The sequence below is a fragment of the Pseudochaenichthys georgianus genome, chromosome 6, assembly GCF_902827115.2.
Source record: "Pseudochaenichthys georgianus chromosome 6, fPseGeo1.2, whole genome shotgun sequence".
Lineage (NCBI taxonomy): Eukaryota > Metazoa > Chordata > Actinopteri > Perciformes > Channichthyidae > Pseudochaenichthys > Pseudochaenichthys georgianus.
In genome coordinates, this window is record NC_047508.1 from 10,728,435 (window position 1) to 10,747,006 (window position 18,572).

At 41.9% G+C, this 18,572-nt stretch overlaps 2 protein-coding genes across 3 annotated transcripts in view; both read right to left on the reverse strand.

Annotated features, from left to right (window-relative positions):
- Window positions 1-5,386, reverse strand: part of necab2 (N-terminal EF-hand calcium binding protein 2) — a 201,264-nt gene extending 195,878 nt beyond the window's left edge. For both annotated transcript variants that reach the window (XM_034085676.1, XM_034085675.1), the window contains exon 1: window positions 5,002-5,386. In XM_034085676.1, the coding sequence (XP_033941567.1) occupies window positions 5,002-5,334 (333 nt within the window). In that variant the 5' untranslated portion in view covers window positions 5,335-5,386. The remainder of the gene's footprint in view (window positions 1-5,001) is intronic.
- A 332-nt stretch (window positions 5,387-5,718) lies between these two features.
- Window positions 5,719-18,572, reverse strand: part of hydin (HYDIN axonemal central pair apparatus protein) — a 151,912-nt gene continuing 139,058 nt past the window's right edge. The window contains 11 exon segments of the mRNA XM_034085765.2: window positions 5,719-7,880; window positions 9,016-9,282; window positions 9,939-10,163; window positions 11,084-11,314; window positions 11,400-11,550; window positions 12,741-12,904; window positions 13,045-13,254; window positions 16,012-16,234; window positions 16,794-16,903; window positions 17,583-17,753; window positions 17,847-17,999. Of these exon segments, the coding sequence (XP_033941656.1) occupies window positions 7,671-7,880; window positions 9,016-9,282; window positions 9,939-10,163; window positions 11,084-11,314; window positions 11,400-11,550; window positions 12,741-12,904; window positions 13,045-13,254; window positions 16,012-16,234; window positions 16,794-16,903; window positions 17,583-17,753; window positions 17,847-17,999 (2,115 nt within the window). The 3' untranslated portion in view covers window positions 5,719-7,670.

Genomic DNA, 18,572 nt, shown 5'->3' on the forward strand with positions numbered 1-18,572 from the left:
AAGCCAACAAAGTGCATCTATCTGTAGATAACGGGCAATGGAGTGTGATAATACAAAGGACTGAAAGCAGGGGGTAAAAGCTCACAATGTTTATGAACACACACAAAGTCGCTGATCTACAACCGATTGCTGATTACTTGCAGTGTAACAACGTTCTATGCATGCGGACACACAAGGTTCTGGAGCTTACTTATAGCTTCGGTGAAAGCCTCTTTCCCTATGGGATTGAAAGTGGCAGGTCTGCTCCTTTCATCAGAGTGTGATGTAAACTGTTCCTACTGACAACTGCCAGGAGACCGCAACAATGACAGAGTAGAGGTGGAAGACACGGTGAGGGGGAAGCTTAAGATGAAATGAAAAGACGGGAAGAAAGAGAGTGAGACGCTCTGCTCTTACTCTGTGTGTGTGTCTTACTATTCATTTCAAGCATCAATCATGTGTGTTGTGAGCTACCAATGTAAGCAGAGTGTTTATAGCCGTATTTTTTAAGTCGGAACACGTTGAAGTGGGTGTTTTCCTTTGGAACTTATTTTTTCCGGAAAACAACCTGGGGCCATTGTAGCTTTAATTATTCTTGTGAAGAACAAAAATGACAACTTTATTAGAAATGTTTCCGACTTACTGCAGATGGCCCCATTTTGTTCGGGGTATTTAGTTGACATTAACTTTACCCTGACAGGATGTGGCGTTACAGGTTCCACTGAAGAACATCATTGAAACACCTATGAAGCTGTCATATGCTGTCAAATGGACCAGAACAATGGTTGACTTGTTGAAATGAATGACTGTGTTTTGAGGTTCTTATTTACAGCGTTTCTTCATGCAGCGCTTGAAAATGTAAATGTTGAGCATTTTTCATCAAGTTGGTGAATGTTTTTTAGATTCAGCGCATTGGTTGTCAAGACGATGAAGACGTTTCTTCTTAGCATGTGTTTCGGCACATTTGTGTTTATAAATTATTCGTCAAGTAAACAGTTTGCAGATTAGATAATTAAATAAATTGTTAGTTTGATACCTAATTTCATGTAAAAAAGATTGACTTTTTTGAACATCGAAATAACTCGCTTTGATTTAATTAGCAATGCACACGTTCAACACTTGTCGCTCCTTTACTCTATAGTGTATCGCCTGTAAAAGGAAGTGGTTCACTCAGGCAGCGACTGCAGGCATCTGGAGAAGCCAAAGTGAAAATCATTAACGCCTGCGACGCAGAACGTTTCACATGACAAGCTCTTCTGCATTGTTCTCTCTCCTGCGGCGCATTCAAGAACAACTGCCAACTCTGAAGCTGCTGGAGACAGGCAGGCTTTGAGAGGAGGGAACATGCTGCGTTAAGAAGGCAGTGTGTGTGGGTGTTGTGCGAATATTGAAGTAACTTGAAAGTTTGAAGTGAAAAGTTAATGCAGCGTATTTTTGGTATATTCATTTGAATGACACCTGATATATAAGAGGTGTGTTGCATCATGTTATCTCTAATATATGTGTGGTTTTATACATTCCTGTGTGTTAGTAGTTGAAGGAACAAAGTACATTTTTCCTCTTAAATATAGAGAGGTTTTTTATATATTCAACAATGTTCCCTTTTTCTTAAAAGTAGATTAGCGCAATAGTCTTTTTCTTCCACTTTTACATATAATCAAAAGGGTGGTTTTTTGGGCTATTTGTGAGTAAGTAAGGTGCAGTATAACTGGTGAGTTCTGTTTTGAGTGAAAAGATGACCCGTTAAGTGTTTTTCAGAAAGCCTTGTTGCAGTTCGAGGCCATGAGTTTCTTAGGTAATCATCAATGGTCTTTGCAAAACAACAGGGGACTCCAAGAGACATTCCCCCAGATAGAAGGGGGAACATTCTTGTAGCTAATGATGCATGTCAGGCAGACCTATAAAAAGGGCCTTGAGAACTGGGTCACACAATTAAGGTCTGAATAAAATGTATGTATTAAATTGTGCTGAGCCATGCCTGTGGTTGCATTCTATTGACTTCTCTTCTGTATTCTTTCACGTGGGGGTAAAATTGCTACAACATTGTGGAGTAGTTAGCTTAAACATGTTTAATTACTCTGCATAAAGGGGGGGGGGGGGGGCAGTTGTGGGACCCGCAGGACAGGAGACTAGGTGGGGGAGGGGATATTCTTCTTACGATCTCCAACAGGTCAGGGAAGTCTACATATCTTGAATGATATATGTGTGTGTTTAATGACTTTGTATTAGTAATAGCAGTCCGTGTAAACAAAAGCTGGAGATATGAGAAATGAAATGATTCTCTTTGTGAGCAAGGGGATATTCTTTGGACACAGCTCAAGCCTCTGGAATGTGCAGAAAAGGGTGTGTGTGAAAGTCTATGCAAGAAAGTGAGATAACGGACACCAGATGTATTTTGCTACGACCTCAGAGACACTTGTGTATCATCTGGCTGGCTCGCGCTGATTCGCTACGACGCGCCATCTTTTGACATCTCCCAATGAGATGACCTGACCCAGCTCCTCCCGTCTTGTTGTCGAATATAAGCTTGTTCTGTATTGGGTTCGTTCTCTTTTTCCTCCTGCTGCGAAGACCGAAAGATCACAACAGCACGAGAAACCAGAGCAGGAGTGCTCCTAATTGTATTATATTGAATTGCATTGGATTATTACCTTTTATAATTAAAACAGATTATTGTTTAACTGGTATCCTGGTGTTTTCTGATTTCCTTCCTGTTATGATTTTAAGCAGCTCGCCAAACGACACGCGGGGCCGAGGTGGGTTTTAAAACCACTCTGCTACAACAGTGTGCGTGTGTGTGTGTGTGTGTGTGTGTGTGTTCGCAATGTGTTTAGAGAAACACATTGTGAGAAGAAAAAGAAAGACAGCCAAAGAGAGAAACAGAGAAAGATTGAACGGAACAGAAACTGTACACAGACACAGAGGGAGGGAGACTGTTCCATCTCTTAACCTTATTAAGAATGGATGTGTTCTTGGCCTGGCTGGGGAGAGAGGAGAGGAGGAAGAGAGGAAGGTTATGGAGGAAAGCAGAGAAGGAGGGAGGGGGAGAGGACAAAGGATGAAAGGAGTTAACAGAATATAAGATTAAGATGAAGGAGAAGACGAGAAAACAGCAAAGGATGAGAAACAAGCGAGCAGGAAGTCTAATGAGCCGAACCTGCGGGTACACACGCATCTGCGAGATCACTAAATCCCTTTGGTGTTGACTTGTTCACCATGATAATAATGCTGGGGTCAATAATGTCGAACACATGGCAACAACGATTAATATTTCAAAGCTTTAGCTATCGCAGAAAGTTAGGTGGAGAGAAAAAAGATGCCAGAAAGAGTTCACTGCTGATGTCAGAAGGCGTGCAGATAACTGTCATGCTGGAATCACGTCAAACACAACACAAACTGAAACAATCCCATTACATACAAACACACAAATAGAACTAAGTGGGATGTCAACATATGAACAAATATCCCTATACCATCTATTCCAACACATTTGGATCAACCACTTTGAAGTCGGTCACATTCTGCATATCTTCTCATTTGTTTTGCCTATTTACACTTCTTTTAAACATGTCTTTTCATCAAGGTTGTAATAGTTTTTTCTAAATATATTTTTTAAATAATTCTATATTAGCTCCTTTCCAACCTATATCCCTCTTACTGTGTTTATGTATGCACCATTATATATTATAGCATATTCCTTGTATTCCTTGGGTATTGTCCACCGTATCGGACCATTGCATGTATGATATGTGTGTAATGTGTGTATATGTAAAAGCGCTTTGAGTCATTGAAAAAGCGCTATAATAAATGTAAGGAATTATTATTATTTATGTGCCAATAAATCTGATTCCGATAACTGTGCCTGAAGTGATGAAAATGTTGAGCATGCGCGTAGAAATTCTATATTTTCTAAACATTTTCAACCCAGAAATACACCATCTGTGGACAGACCAGCTGCTCCTGGGTCACGTATTAGAAACAGGTCACAGAACCATTTCTGGATCCTAATTCAAAGCTTCAGAACCCCTGCTGTGCTGCAGGAGAGGACTGCTTCCCGTTCAGGGAGGGAGTATCAGGAGCAGACGAGACTACCCCCCCCCTCCTTCAACCCCTCTACACACCCAGACCGTGAAACAAAACGTATCTGTTTACTAGGGTACTAGGATACATTTGCCCTCTGGTCTTGATCATAATTGCTTTCCAATCTCATGTAACCCTTCTTTATTTGGGTCGTGGTCTGTTTTTTATTTTCAACGCCATTAAAGTATTAAAAGCAGCTGGTCTCCAGGGGAAATATTAAGTGATGAAAAATAACCCCAACAGTAAATTAAATTAATTGATGCGTAATTGCCACTTCCTGTACAGATAATGCTGCATCTTTGTACAGGTGTATGCCCCTGGGCTCTGCATAACATGATATATTACATCAGAATTCTGTAACAACTTGATCAATACATGTTTTGGTACCGAGGCATTTTCATTAATATTGAAAGTGTTGTGATGAACTTGCCTGAAGCAGCCTAACAGGGCACCCGGTGGACTGATGCTGCTTTCACTCTGGGTGTGCCGAATGTGTGCGCGTCAGACTTTCTTTGAACTGTCCATCATTAAAAGCAACGCTGTACTGCACTGAGTTCCTTTTATGATGACTTGTGTAATGATGTGGAGAAAACGTGCCACACATATGGGAGTATTGGTGGACAAACACATTTACAGTACACTTTTTGACGGGGCACCAAGAGGAAAGAGTGTTCAACATTGATCGATCAATGTCCGTCATCGGGAGATCAAGGCTTGATTCCCGAAGGACACGTGCCGTGCAATCGAGTTCCTTACCGAGGCAAATCACCTGCTGAACTCACACTATAAACATTAACGGTATTTTTAAAGCTCGTTTCTGTGCGTAAGTGCGCACTGCACCGCTCCGTACGCACTGCTCACTGGATGCTTTCATCCCACAGCCTCCCACCCGCCCACCCTGTCCGGCTGTCTGACCACTGCCTCTCGGCTCCCCATACTCACATCCAAAATAACAGAGATGCCTCTCCGCGGTTCCGGGGCGAAGAACTGCTCCTGAGCCACGGCCACATCCTCCTTGCTGGAAGCGAACTCCCGGCTGGAGATGTTCTTGTTGTCACTCATTTTGGTTACGATCCAGCGGACGAGCCCGTCGATTCCACCGGGCTGGGCTCCGCTGTTTCCGGACTGTGCTGCCGTGGCGGACTCGCTGTCCTGACCGGCTACGGGGTTCGGCTGCTCGCGGCTTTCCTGGCTCTCGGCTCGAAGTTTGGCTTGTTCTTTGTTGAGCAGTTTGTGGACTCCGTCCCTACAGTAGCGCGCTGCCTGCTCACACATCCTTTTGCTGCGGAGCGCTCATGCTGCGCTCTATGGGGGAGAGAGAAGCCCCCACCCCCCACATCCCCTATTACATCACAGCACCCACCCCAAAGCACACCCACCAGACCCCCAATATCGGCTATCTAAAGGAACATCCTTAATATATTCTTGTGATAATTGTAAGATTTAAAAAGTTTACGCCATTTGTGTGTGTTTTGCTTTGCTTCATGGTGCTGTAGTAAGACTAAGCTATGTCACATTCTGGGTTTGGAGGGTGCAAATTGTACTAAGTCACAATTGATAAAAATAAATAAATAAATCAGTATATAGCATGACAGTTTAAAAGTAATATAACCTGATTACGTTTGAATGACCTCAAAATCAAATGCAATGCAACAGAAATACAAAGAAAATATTTATTAAAGATGTCTTTTACTAAAGGGTGTTATCTAGGACAATACAATAATCCAACCTTGTAAAAAAAGAAACCACGGTATTTTGTATCAAAAATGTGTTCCCTGTGTCCTCATTTTAACACAATATGCTCTTTTTAACATTTGAAACAGTAGGCTTCCTTTCAAAACCACAGTAAAATACAGGCATGACCTGAGTTCCAGATTATAGGATATATAATCATACAAACGCTGTCGTAGTTAAATAATTGAAATACAATAAACTATTTCTTAACAAATCATGTGCTATAATGCTCATTTGCAGGTGCATTAGTTGTGTGTGTCTCCACTGTGACATGTCTCCATGCTTTAATGTTCAAAAAGCTCTTTATTTTCTCATACTGCCTGTGCTGCAGCACCTTTTTCACCCTCTGTCTGAAACCAGAGCCCAGTCTGCTCTGATTGGTTAGCTGGCCGGTTCTGTTGTGATTGGTCAACCGCTTAGTGATGTCCTGCTCATAGCTTATCACGTACAATGGGTTGGAGCTCTAGCCAATAGAAACACACATGTTATTCCCTCTGGAGAGAACTGGGATGTTAGCCTTTGCAGACCGTTTACATGCACATGCACAACACCCATTAACAAAGTGAACAGCCTAAAAGCATAAAAGGGAATACAGTTACGTTTCTTTTGTATCAGATATGCAATCAGATTCAACGTATCGTGTTACTCCCCAAACCTGCATATTCCTATAGGATACAATTGCCTATGAGTGATTAAACTCTTTGTCCTTTTAAAAATGAAAGAAAATACGATTTGATAGTGGATTTTCCAATTTCAAAACTGTGTGTCATGAATAGTAACATCAACATCTGGAATAGAGTCTCCAGAAGGATATGCAAAACACGTTGTGCTTTTCCCCCCAAATATGAACAAAGCAAATGCTGTATTTCCCCTCTTCCTTTCAACAGTCACAGCAGGAAGTGTGGCTCGCTTTGTCCTGATGGGAGGATCAGAGGATTTTCCTTTTGGTGTAAGAGGTGTGTCTCTTGAACTGTCAGTAAAGCTCCTCGTTAGCGGTTTAAATGTGTGATGTGACAAATCTAACCTTTGGGAATGAGCGTCTCCTCTACCCTTCCAGGTGAGTAGCATGGTCTTGCCTGCAATGCACTAGTGTCTTAACAGCAAACAGAGTGCTATGGAGAATATAAGTGAAGGTGAAAGATTGACACTTTAACATGCAGGATGGAAAGATGACAAAAAGGAACACATTTTGTTTACATATCTTCCCCCATCACTGAAGCGCTCATATGTGAACACCTACTTGACATGACTGCCCTCGTGTGGACGTTTTGTTGTACTGCAAGTTGTATTTAGATAATGAGCAAATATAATGATGACATTAACATACACAGCCATTTTTTTTTAACATTGCCATTAATGTTAGGGCAACGTATAAATAACGTGTAAACACATTTAACTGAAGCATCGTGAAAACCAAGTAACAGCTTGCCTAAAATGTTCCCTGTGGCTTTCCTTTGCATCAGTGTGTGTCTGCACAGCCAAATACAATACAATACAACTTTATTTATAAAGCACTTTAAACCTCCAGACCAAAGTGCTGTACAGGCAAATAGATAAAACACAGCTCAGCTCACACACCATAAAAACAATTTAAATGCAAAAAAGCAACACTCTAAAAGATGTTGAAACGCCAAATGTTAAAACGCTAAGGAGAAGAGGTGGGTTTTAAGAAGCGATTTAAAAGCAGGCAGTGTGGAGGCCTGTCTGATCTCCAGGGGCAGAGCGTTCCACAGTGTGGGAGCCGCTACAGAGAAGCAACGGTCCCCTCTGAGCTTTGACCTGGTTTTAGGCACCTTCAGGAGCAGTTGGTCCGCTCACCTGAGAGGGCGGTTGCACAAATGCATATGTGTACAGTAAGTGTGTGTGTACATATCTCTCTAAGAGGACTCAGGCCGGTAGCCCTTCAGGTAAAAGATCCAAGAACAAGGTTTCCTGTGGGCCTCAGAGCGCTGGCTGGAGACGGTCAGATTGCCAAACCACGGTCCCGGGAAGCCTGCTGCAGGGGACTCAAAAGACACCACGATGTTTTGGGTCTTTTTGGAGGGGACGGTGTCTATGTCTTTGACAGTGAAACAGGGGTTGTCCACCTAGGCACATGGGAAATAAGGCTCCATTAGCAACACTTTTTTTTATTAAGTTTAAACTTAATTAGAGACATCTCCCTTTAAATTGTATTTACATTTGTATTATTCGTCTCATTATTGTATTTATTTATGTTGTCTTACTTTTACTAAGCTGGTTGTGTGATGTGTTGTTAACTTTTTTATTGTTTTGTATTATCATGCCTATTTTACCTCCTTGTTGTTATCCTTTGATAATACTATATATCCTGTCCATATGCTGCATGTGTGCATGTTGTTGTGTGTCGTCTTGTTATAGCACTCTGAACGGCACCCTGTATATGAAAAGTGCTAAACAGATGAAGCGTGCCCGACTGAGACAGCCTCTTAACTGTAACTGTTCCAGGCTACACTTAAGGTATTCGCTTCATGCTGTAGCATTGCACCCAGAACTGAACATAATTTGTATTGATGTCAACAAATGATTTGGCTTACTGAAGGTGATAGAATGTAACAAACTACTTATACTGAAGTAATGTCCATAAGTACGCAATTTGTTTTACTTGAACTTGATTTAAGTATTTTCCTTTTATGCCACTTTATACTTTTACTCCACTACATTTATCTGACAGCTTTATTTGAATGCCAATACTTATAACATGTTACCTAAGTAAGATTTTGAATTCAGGAGTTCACCTTATAACAGAGCATGTTTACATTTAGGATTGCAACTTTTACAACAAAAAAAGTACTTTTTTTACATGACATGTTACTTGTTAGACGCTTTTATCTAAAGCGACTTCCATACTCAATTCTGTGGGCAATCCCCACAGGAGCTATTTGTGGTGAAGTGTCTCAGGGACACAACGACATGCTGACTGCAGTGGGGTTTGAACCTGTGACCCCTGATCCAAACACCAAGGCACTAGTCCACTGCGCCACACACCTCTTTTACCACTTCTCTCGCACAATACAGCATATTGGAACGCCATGAATGCACTTATTTTCTCATATTTCTTAAATATTTATATTTTCTTTGTTTTATTGGAACTTCTCTCATGAAACCCAAGTTCACCCGGGATAAATGAAGTGTTTCTGTTTCTGAAGCACTTCCATCGTCAGTGACACCAACGCCCCGGCCCTGAGCTCGTCCCTTCTTTACCTGAAAACAGAAATCGCTGGTGTGCAGGAACACGTTCTTGAAGGGGATGGTAACGCTGCGCCCGGCCCTGATGCTGAAGGGACCCTGGGCTTTGGGAGGGAGACTGATCCCGTGCAGTGGAAAGATGTATTCCCCCCCGATTCCTGAGGACAGGGTGAGCTGGCCGGTCACTTGCCCCAGCTGATGAGGTTCAAAACAAACCTCCACGCCTGACTCGGACCCCACCTGGGGTCTCAGCTTGTCCGCTGTGAAGTCCGGGCAATCGGCCTGCAGGAGATAACAAGAAAGGGATCATATCTATGATGATTTCTTAATTACACGTTATTTTTATAAATCTATGCTCAACCATGTTTTTACAATACCAATTCATTCATTTGTATATATTGTTCTCCCAATGTGCCTTCTTGCATTTCATGTTCATTTAATTTAAAAACTGCAATTACTGTGCATACTCGTATATTGTAAAAAGTATCCTATGTTCACATTTTGTTAGTAGGAGGTTGGTCTGTTAAAATGCATACTCACTTATTATGTATTTGTGTATACATGTATGTGTATATAGGTATCCAATAGAGATGCTCTAAAGATATATATATATATATATTTTACTCTTTATATGTACGTCTATTTTATTCATCTTTAACAAGTTGTGCCAATCTTGCTCCAACTCAACGTTGCATCAGGCAAACTCAGATTTCAGCTAAGCGCTGTTAAAATGAATGAATTCAACAAGTGTTAAAACTGTTGTCAGAGCCTGAGCAGTAGTCCTCTCCATGTGTGCGTGGAAAGACACGACCCAGGGTCCTTTTCTATTAAGAGCAGAACAAGAAAGAAATGGCGAGAACAGACAGAACATCATAAGAACATAGTGTGCACCGACTGCACTTCTCCAAGTCATAAGGACAAGCTGGATATGTTCTCACCTTGCACGAGTACTCGGCTTGGAAGTGTGAGTAGTTCATGAACTTCACAAGAACGGCCTGGCTGCTGCCCAGACAGGTGCTGAAGTGCACGGTCTTCTCTGGCGGTGGAGGCAGAGCTCTGAGCAGCAGGTCGTAGTGGAAGGAGCCCAGATCGCCGCTGTGGAGAGAGAGGCGCGCTGTGGACTCGCCGACACGCAGGGGCAGATACTCGAAGCTCACAGAGCCCTGCAGAGCGCACGCACACGGAGAGTATCATCAGAACAGCTGCTTACAGGTTACAAGAGGTGTCGCAGGAGGGGATTGCATCGTCCCTCACAAACATGTACTGAAGTCAATCAGCAGTCTCTGCTAAAGCTGCACTCAACTGGAAGTCCGTCCCAACTGCCACTATAGAAGAAGCTGCATCCGGTTTGGTTTGAACTCATTTCAAGATATGGTTAAATAGCACTGTACTGTCTTCTGTCTCTACTGCTGTAACGTGTTGCTGTGTAGCAATGTATGATTTTTGTTTGTATTAGCATGTCCCGTATTTGGAGCCTCTGTGTTGCATGTTTTTCATTTTTTAAATTTTTTAAATGTTTTAAAATACAAATGAGTTTTTTAGGGTGACTTTGAAAAGTCGGTCTAAGGTGTACAGATGAAACAAAGCTTCTTGGCTAAGTGTGGCATGTTCACATCAATGTGTACTGATGTGCACTGTGCCTGTAATATAAGCTAATACATACAAAATAAATTAAGCATCAGTTAAGGTGTTGCTTTAGCACAAAGCTGCCTTTTCAGCACTGAAACAGTTCAGAATCAAATAGATCTTTTTAAATCTAATTTAGTTTTTCTTTATCACAGCAGAATGTTAACAGATTAGCTACAAATCTAATATAATGTAATACAAATATAATTAAAAAAACAATTAAATTAATTAATATCAATTAATTAAACAAACCGTTAATATATACAAACAATGGTAAACAAAAAATACATTTCAATACTCCGATATAATGGACCAATCTATGGACTAATCAACAACAACAACATATGAATATAGGACACTATATACATTACAAAAGTGTGCGAAGTAGCTTTTAATTTACATTTTCATTTAAACCCAGTGAGTTAGTGTACGGCAGGTAGAAGCAGTCAGTACCCACCTTGGACTGTCCTGGCACAGTGTGCTGGGCCGGGGCACTGATGTCAGGGCATTTACACTCCGTGGTGAGGCAGGTGACTGTGGTCAGAGGATTCTCCACCTGCACAGTGGCTGAGGCCGCCTGACGCACAGTGGTCACCAGCTCCATGGTGGACAGGACTCCTGGAGGTGTGGCCTTAAAGGTCACGAGATAGAACAAGTACTCACCGGACACCTCATCATGAAACGTCACCTGACAAGAGACGGAAAAGGGTGATGTGAGGACACGGCTCAACATCGGTTCTGGTCTGGTGACAGAAACGTGCGTGTGGACAAACCTTGGTGTTGAACTGCCCCTCTTTGTATGTAAAGAAAGACAACGGGTAGTCCCGAGTGGCCAGAGCAGGGACGACAATGTCTTTTTGACCCTTGAGGGACACTGTAGCATCCGGCTTGTCAGGTTTCAGGGTCTCTATCAGCACACGGAACCTGAAGCCAGGGAACATTGCATTTCGTTGAGGCTTTTATCCAAAGCAACTTACAATCATTTCATTTAACCTTGAAGATACAAATTCAAAGATAAATAATCCTTTAAATAAATTACTGCGACTGTGGCTACGAGGGAGTGCGGTCGTCTTTCAACCAGAAGGTTGTGGGTTCGATGCCAGCCCATGCAGTCAACATGTCGATGTATCCTTGGGCAAGACACTTAACCCTGAGTTTCTCCCGATGGCCAACGGTGTGTGAATGTCAGGTCCTAGAGCAAGTGGCACTGCTCTGTATGAATGGGTGAATGCCATGTAGCATGTAAAGCGCTTTGAGGGGTCGTAAAGACTGGACAAAGCGCTATATAAGTACAGTCCATGTACTTATATAGCTTCCTGTAAGCTGCTACTGCATTTGCTTCAATTAAGCCAAGGCATTTTTAGTTGTGTTAACGGCCATGGTCTAGTTGGGTTTTCAGTCTGCGACACAGAAACACTCATGACTTTATTGCACACACCCAACAGGCTTTGTGTGTTCCCCCCCATTACAGTTCATAGCATTGCATTTAGGTTCTCTTCTTTGATAAGTAGCAAGAGGTTTTGCAAAATTGAGGGGGTAACATTTCTACTGCAGGGCAACGGGACTCATTCTGCATTATCACGAGACCACATGATATTCCATACTGTCATACAGTTCATTTTGTGGAGCCTTGGCTCGGGTCCCAATCGAACCACGGACGGAGTGCGGACTCGTCGTAACTAGGATGGGTGAAATGCAGAGGCTACATTTCCCTGTGTCAATAAAGAACAACCAGTGGCCGGACCAATGGGTGTCCAGTGTGGAGCTCCTGAAGTCAGTGGCACCGTTGATCTGATTGACTGCAGTTAGCACTTGATAGACATCACAGACGGATGGTTCATCAAATCACATGCCAAGTATTTATGAATGCGAGGTAGATTCCAATGACAGCTTCTCGGTGGTGGTGGTGTGCAACAAACCATCTGTTTCGTCAGCTAAGGGTGAGATTTGCTCCACTCCCCTTTTCAAATGGGTCATGGGACATTTAGAAACGTATTGTGCTTCACTCTCACTGATCTAAATAGTATCACTTTCAACCTAAGTGTGTGTGTGTGTGTGTGTGTGTGTGTGTGTGTGTGTGTGTGTGTGTGTGTGTGTGTGTGTGTGTGTGTTACCTCTGTTGCTTGGAGAGCCAGTTGTGCACAGGGAGCACCTCTGTGTGGTGGGTCTTGGCTGGCAGCTCGTGCACAATGGAGTCCTCTGCCCTGGGAGGTTCAGCAGTCCCTTGCAGGGAGTACAGCAGACCCGTCCCATCAGGGAAGGAGAAGAAGACAGATCCCTGAGGAAATAACAAGATGGCTGTCACACTTTATTGCTTCCACCATAGCTTCACTGAGTGTGCATACAATAGGTCATTATGTTGTTAACGCGATTACATTTTGTAATCGATTGAAAGCACTATTTTGAACGTTAGCCCACCCGGTGCTTCTTCCCATCAGCAGTCATAGACAGAGGTCGGTAGGTGATCTGGTAGGTCTTGCTTTGGTGGGGTCTAAGGATCAGCATGGGGGCAGCACTCCACTGGTGGCCCTCTACGACAGGTCTGACGCTGCACTGCTGGTTTGTGGGGTTGGCCACGGGCAGGGTGTGGGTGTGGGAGCCGCGCACTAGGCAGACAAAGTGGAGCACCTGGAGACAAGCAGTCAGAAGTAGCAGATGTATGCAATAGGCAAAACAAAGGCAGTTAGAGGTAATACCAGCTACTGAATGCTACAACTACAAGTACTACCATATGAGTCAACTTGCTCTAAAAACAATAGCACACACTTCCTCACCACTTATTCAGGCATTAGTGACTTGTCAGCTAATTGGAACCAATTTAAAGTGTTTCCAAATGTTCAGTGACATTTAAGAATGACAACTCTCTTTTCCAAAAGGAGTGGAATCAGCATATCTCACATCCCCTCGATGGGAAGCACTGTTCTACCGACTAAAGAACCCTACACATCTTAAACCAAAATACTCATTTACCATTTGTTTTAAATGTGAAAACCTCTCAGATAAAGTGCACTGTAATATGTGCTCCATCAATCAGATGTGGTTATAATTCTGTCTGATAAATGAAGAATATTTGTTTGTACTTAATAGAAACTTTTTCACAAAACAGTTAGTGGAAAAAAGTAATGTGATATTACTTCAACCTCTTATGTAAGATGTTAGTTACTTTAACTGGTAGTGTTTTATAAGGAAACGTGTTGGTTGAGATGAGAAATGCAACAGTTTGCATATGCTCTGTAAATGCTTTGTAAACCATATAAGCCATTGTTTCTTTTGTATCAATTGTCAAATAAAATAAAATACATATAGTAAGTGTAACTCAGCAGCTCGGTTATTAACCAGAACGAAGAGGAGAGAACACATGACTCCAGTTCTAGCCGCTCTGCACTGGCTTCCTGTTTCTTTTAGGATTGATGTTAAAGGAATGGTATGCTTATGACACTCATTTTTTAAAAATGATCATCCGATAAAACAGACCAGTCTCTCTTTTTTTTTTTAATCCGATGACATTATCAGTGATTTTAAACTGATTATATACCGAAATAACATCAACACTGTGGGCGCCGCCATTTCCCGGACGTGGCGTAAACCATGCGTTTGGTTTTCGAAGACACGTTGATCTCCATGTTATTTACTGTCGTTTCTCTCTTCAAATATGCCTCACTGTATCGCGAAATATTGCCATAATTCGGATAGGAACAATCCACGGAATGCTCGGTTCCATCTGTTGCCAAAAGGTAAGCGTAAGAAGTACATTCGGAGGCAGTGGCTAGCGAAATGTGGCCGGCCCGAACCGAGAGATTCACAGGCTCATGTATGCAGCGAACATTTCACATTTCCGGACGACTACTCTGAGAGTATGATCAAACATAACATGGGATTTAAAGAACAACCATTACTTAATGGAGATGCAGTACCATCGGTCTTTCTGGTGTCATCACCGACCAGGACACCAGTTCGGCCAGTAGAGAAATCGCCCTCTGCAAGTGTGAAGCGACGGAGGAGCAGAAGTAGTGCTCGGAGTAAGAATAAGGTATGTTATAGCGCATTTCCATTACAGCGGCTAGCCCCGTTTTAACGTCCAGGCCAGGACAGTTTTTGGTGGCCTTTCCATATAGCGTAGTACCGGCTAGTGTGTATTTTACCCCAGTTTTTTCCGGCCCCATAAAATCGTGATTCTATGGCCAGGGACAACGAAGCTGAGTATGCTAAACTAGAGAGGGAATCGCTAGCAAGGGTGGTACTACATGCATACATATAGTATCTTATATCATCTTCCCATTATACACACATGCATTTCCAAACATTTGGACTACCTATGTTGCAAATGTATTATCTTTTCAATTTACACACGGCATCTATTGCACGTCTGTCCGTCCTGGGAGAGGGATCCCTCCTCTGTTGCTCTCCCTGAGGTTTCTCCCATGTTCCCTTTAAACTGGGTTTTCTTCGGAAGTTGTTCCTTGTACGATGTGAGGGTCTTAGGACAGAGGGTGTCGTATTGTCATACTGATATGTATGGCTGAATTCCCCCATCCAATCTCTTCACATTGGTCAAAACTGGTTCCTCTGCTGACGAGTCCGAACTGAAATACTCCACCATATTTCCGTGTGTTGACAAAGTGAACGCATGGATGACGTCACGACCATCACGTGACTACTGAAAATGGCAAACATGGCGGCGGCCAGACGGAATATACAGGTCTTGATAAAAAAGAGCTATAAAATCATTATTTACCGGGGAATATCGCTGATTTCTTCAGGGTATGGTGTAAACATAACGTTTCACTAAATACTGAAGTTTTGATTAATTATCTAATGAGTGGACCATTCCTTTAAGGTCCTCCTCCTGACATATAAGGCCCTCAGAGGGGAAGGTCCAAGTCAAGAAGTTTGGTGACGCATCTTTCATTAACTACGCCCCACAGCTGTGGAACCAAATACCTGTAGACATCCGGGAAGCCAGCTCGGTTTGAGTTAAAAAAAAACTCAAAACACTTTGTATAATTTCGCCTTTTAGGAAGCACTCAGCTGCACTTTCTCAATGCACAATGACTGTGTTGAATTTGTACTATTCTCCTTTTAATGCACACTTTCATTGTTTTACCTTTAATCTAATTCTATTTTTATATATGTCTACTCTATGCAATCTTTTGTTTGTTTTTATGTTTTTTACTGGCATCTGTATTCTGTGTGATATACATGTTCTGTGAAATATCTATGTGAAGCACTGTGGACTGCACTTGTTGTATGAAAGGTGCTCTACAAATAAAGATGATTATTATATTGAGTGTTATCTCCCCTAAATGAGTGCATGCCACGATCACATTTATAATGTGTGTGATTTTAGCTTGGTAATTAATCGGTATAAAAGTGCAGCCAACAAACCTCTTTGCTGGTGGAGGCTACGATGCAGGAGCCGGCTACAGTGAGTCTGACGGGTGAGGAGGACCCCTCCACCCAGCAGCACAGGTTCTCATGTCTTATATCATTATTCACTTCCACTGGGGCAAAGGTCACTGAGAAAGGAACCTCCATGCCGGGGCAGATGTAGCCTTTAGCTGGTGAGATGGACAGCTCTGGAGGAAAGGTCTCTGTTTTCCACTGGAACCTGGTAACAAGATTAAACAACATGAAATAATAAGATGTAAAACCAATACGTTAACTAAAGTGAACTACTACAAAGCTGATGTTGTTATACCATTAAAGATAAAGAATGAGGATACATCAGTCTTCTTAATCTTTTTCAAAACAGCACACAACAATCTAAACCTCTAAACCAGTGTTTCTCAAACTTTGTCATACCAAGGACCACTTAACCAATAAAAAAACACTCGCGGACCACCTAACTCCACAAATATCCAAAAGCACATCGTTTTTTACAAATCGCCTGAAAATGGTACAAACAAGTGGCCACATGTGTGATGAAGGTGTTTATCTGGGCTATATCATGCAATCAAAAGTGCAATTTAAGCTCGCTCCATTGCGGAGATATTCCCGTGAGAGTCCGGAAAACTTAAATAAATTAATTATTTCAAATGTGAAATGTTACCAATATACGCACAGACCACTAGGGGGTGCTCACGGGCCACCAGTGGTCCGCGGACCACACTTTGAGAACCACAGCTCTAAACAACTAAACTAACGAGTTGATATATATCTAATCTTACTTGGCACCAATGTCCCCAGTGTTCATCATGTGAATCCTCTTCTTGGCCTGGCAGCGCTGCACAACAGCTCCGAAGGCCAGGTGGTCCTGGTCCAACTGGACCTCCACTACCTGACAGGTCAAATCAGAACCAGTGGTTAACCGGCGTCTAGCCTGATTCATGCATACACACATTCAAAAGACCTTCAGATAATTGTATAATTACGTTTCTGTAAAGATAAACGTTGTGTCATTCTTCTCAATGTGCATACAAATGTGTGTGAAGATAATATGAATATAGTTTTGTTTTATGTATTAGACTGCATGAAATCCAGATATAATAAGAAATGTGTCAGGTGAGGAGCCACAGGTTTAAACATCCCCTCAAGTAATATAGAACAACAAACAATAACAAAAGGAAAAATGTAAACGTAGATAATAAAACACACAACAAACAATGAACACAAAGTGATAAAAAAACAAATTAATGAGAAGACAACAATGAAATTAAAAATGAAGACATACATGAAAAAAATCATCGGCAAAAGAAGAAAAAAAATGTTCATATACACCTGTCAATAAATAATTAGAAATCATGAAATAAATGAGGACAACATGTTCTAAGGATAGCAAGTTATTCATAACAAGTACTTTGAAGTTTCGCCATGTTTCCTTTAAAGGACCAACGTCAAAGGAGTAAACATAAAGTAAGAATATAATGATGGTCTTGTTAGTGCACATAATTACGTCAAGGAAGAGTACCACTTGCACCAGCTTTGTAACATGATGTCATATGTGTGTGACAGCCTACCTGGCAGCAGCCTTGGATGGTCAGCAGGGGGAGCAGCAGGCCTGCGACCTCCGCCTGCAGCTCAGCAGAGAAGGGAGGTATGCGCTGACGAGGGGAGAACTGGATCTCAACGTTACATGAACCGACGCTGGCCTTCAGGCTCTGCTCTCCTGCTGGACTGAAGGACAGGTCCTGGAGGAGAGGAGAGGGACGTGTTGATTCTGTAGACATACTTTATAGACACTTTATCTGTGTGTGTGCATCTGTGTTGTAAGTGTGTCATACCCGTAGGTCCAGTGGTGTGTTTGTGTTAAGCATCAGAGTGAAGGACATGTCTAACCGGCTCCGGTTGACCAGCACTACTTGTTTCTTCACTCTCTGACCCAACATCAGAGAGCCCAGCTTCACTTTCCTCTGCCTGGGGGGCTCCACCTCCAGCTAGGAACGCACGATACATACACAGGATAACACATGTTTTAGTGAATGATATTGTCAAGTTTTATCTGCCTTTTAGGGAATTACCATTGATGGTGTGCAAAATGCAAATCTTTACTCTCACTTTTAATAACTGTATACATATTCTGTAGCGTATTTTTGTAATCTTTTATTTGGCATTTTAGTTTAACTGCTTATGTTTATTTAAATATGTTTATTTCATCTTTTATTTCACATTATATCTTCATATAAATATATTTATTTAATTGTATGTTTTTATTGCACAATCTTAATATTGTTTCTGATGTTTAAACAAATATTTTCATTTGAGTTATTTTGTATTTATCTTTTAATTATTTCATTCTTAAATAGAGCAACTGAAACAAATCCCCGGGATGAATAAAGTATTATGGTTCTAGTATTATAATAGTTAGCTCACAGATTTTGAAGTGCGCTAACGTACATTCAAACAGCCATCAGACTGTATTTTGTGTAAGGATAATGTGGATTGTAATCCTAGTGGGACATATTCACATATTGGGTAACTCAATAAGTGTCAGCTGCGATGGCTGAAGC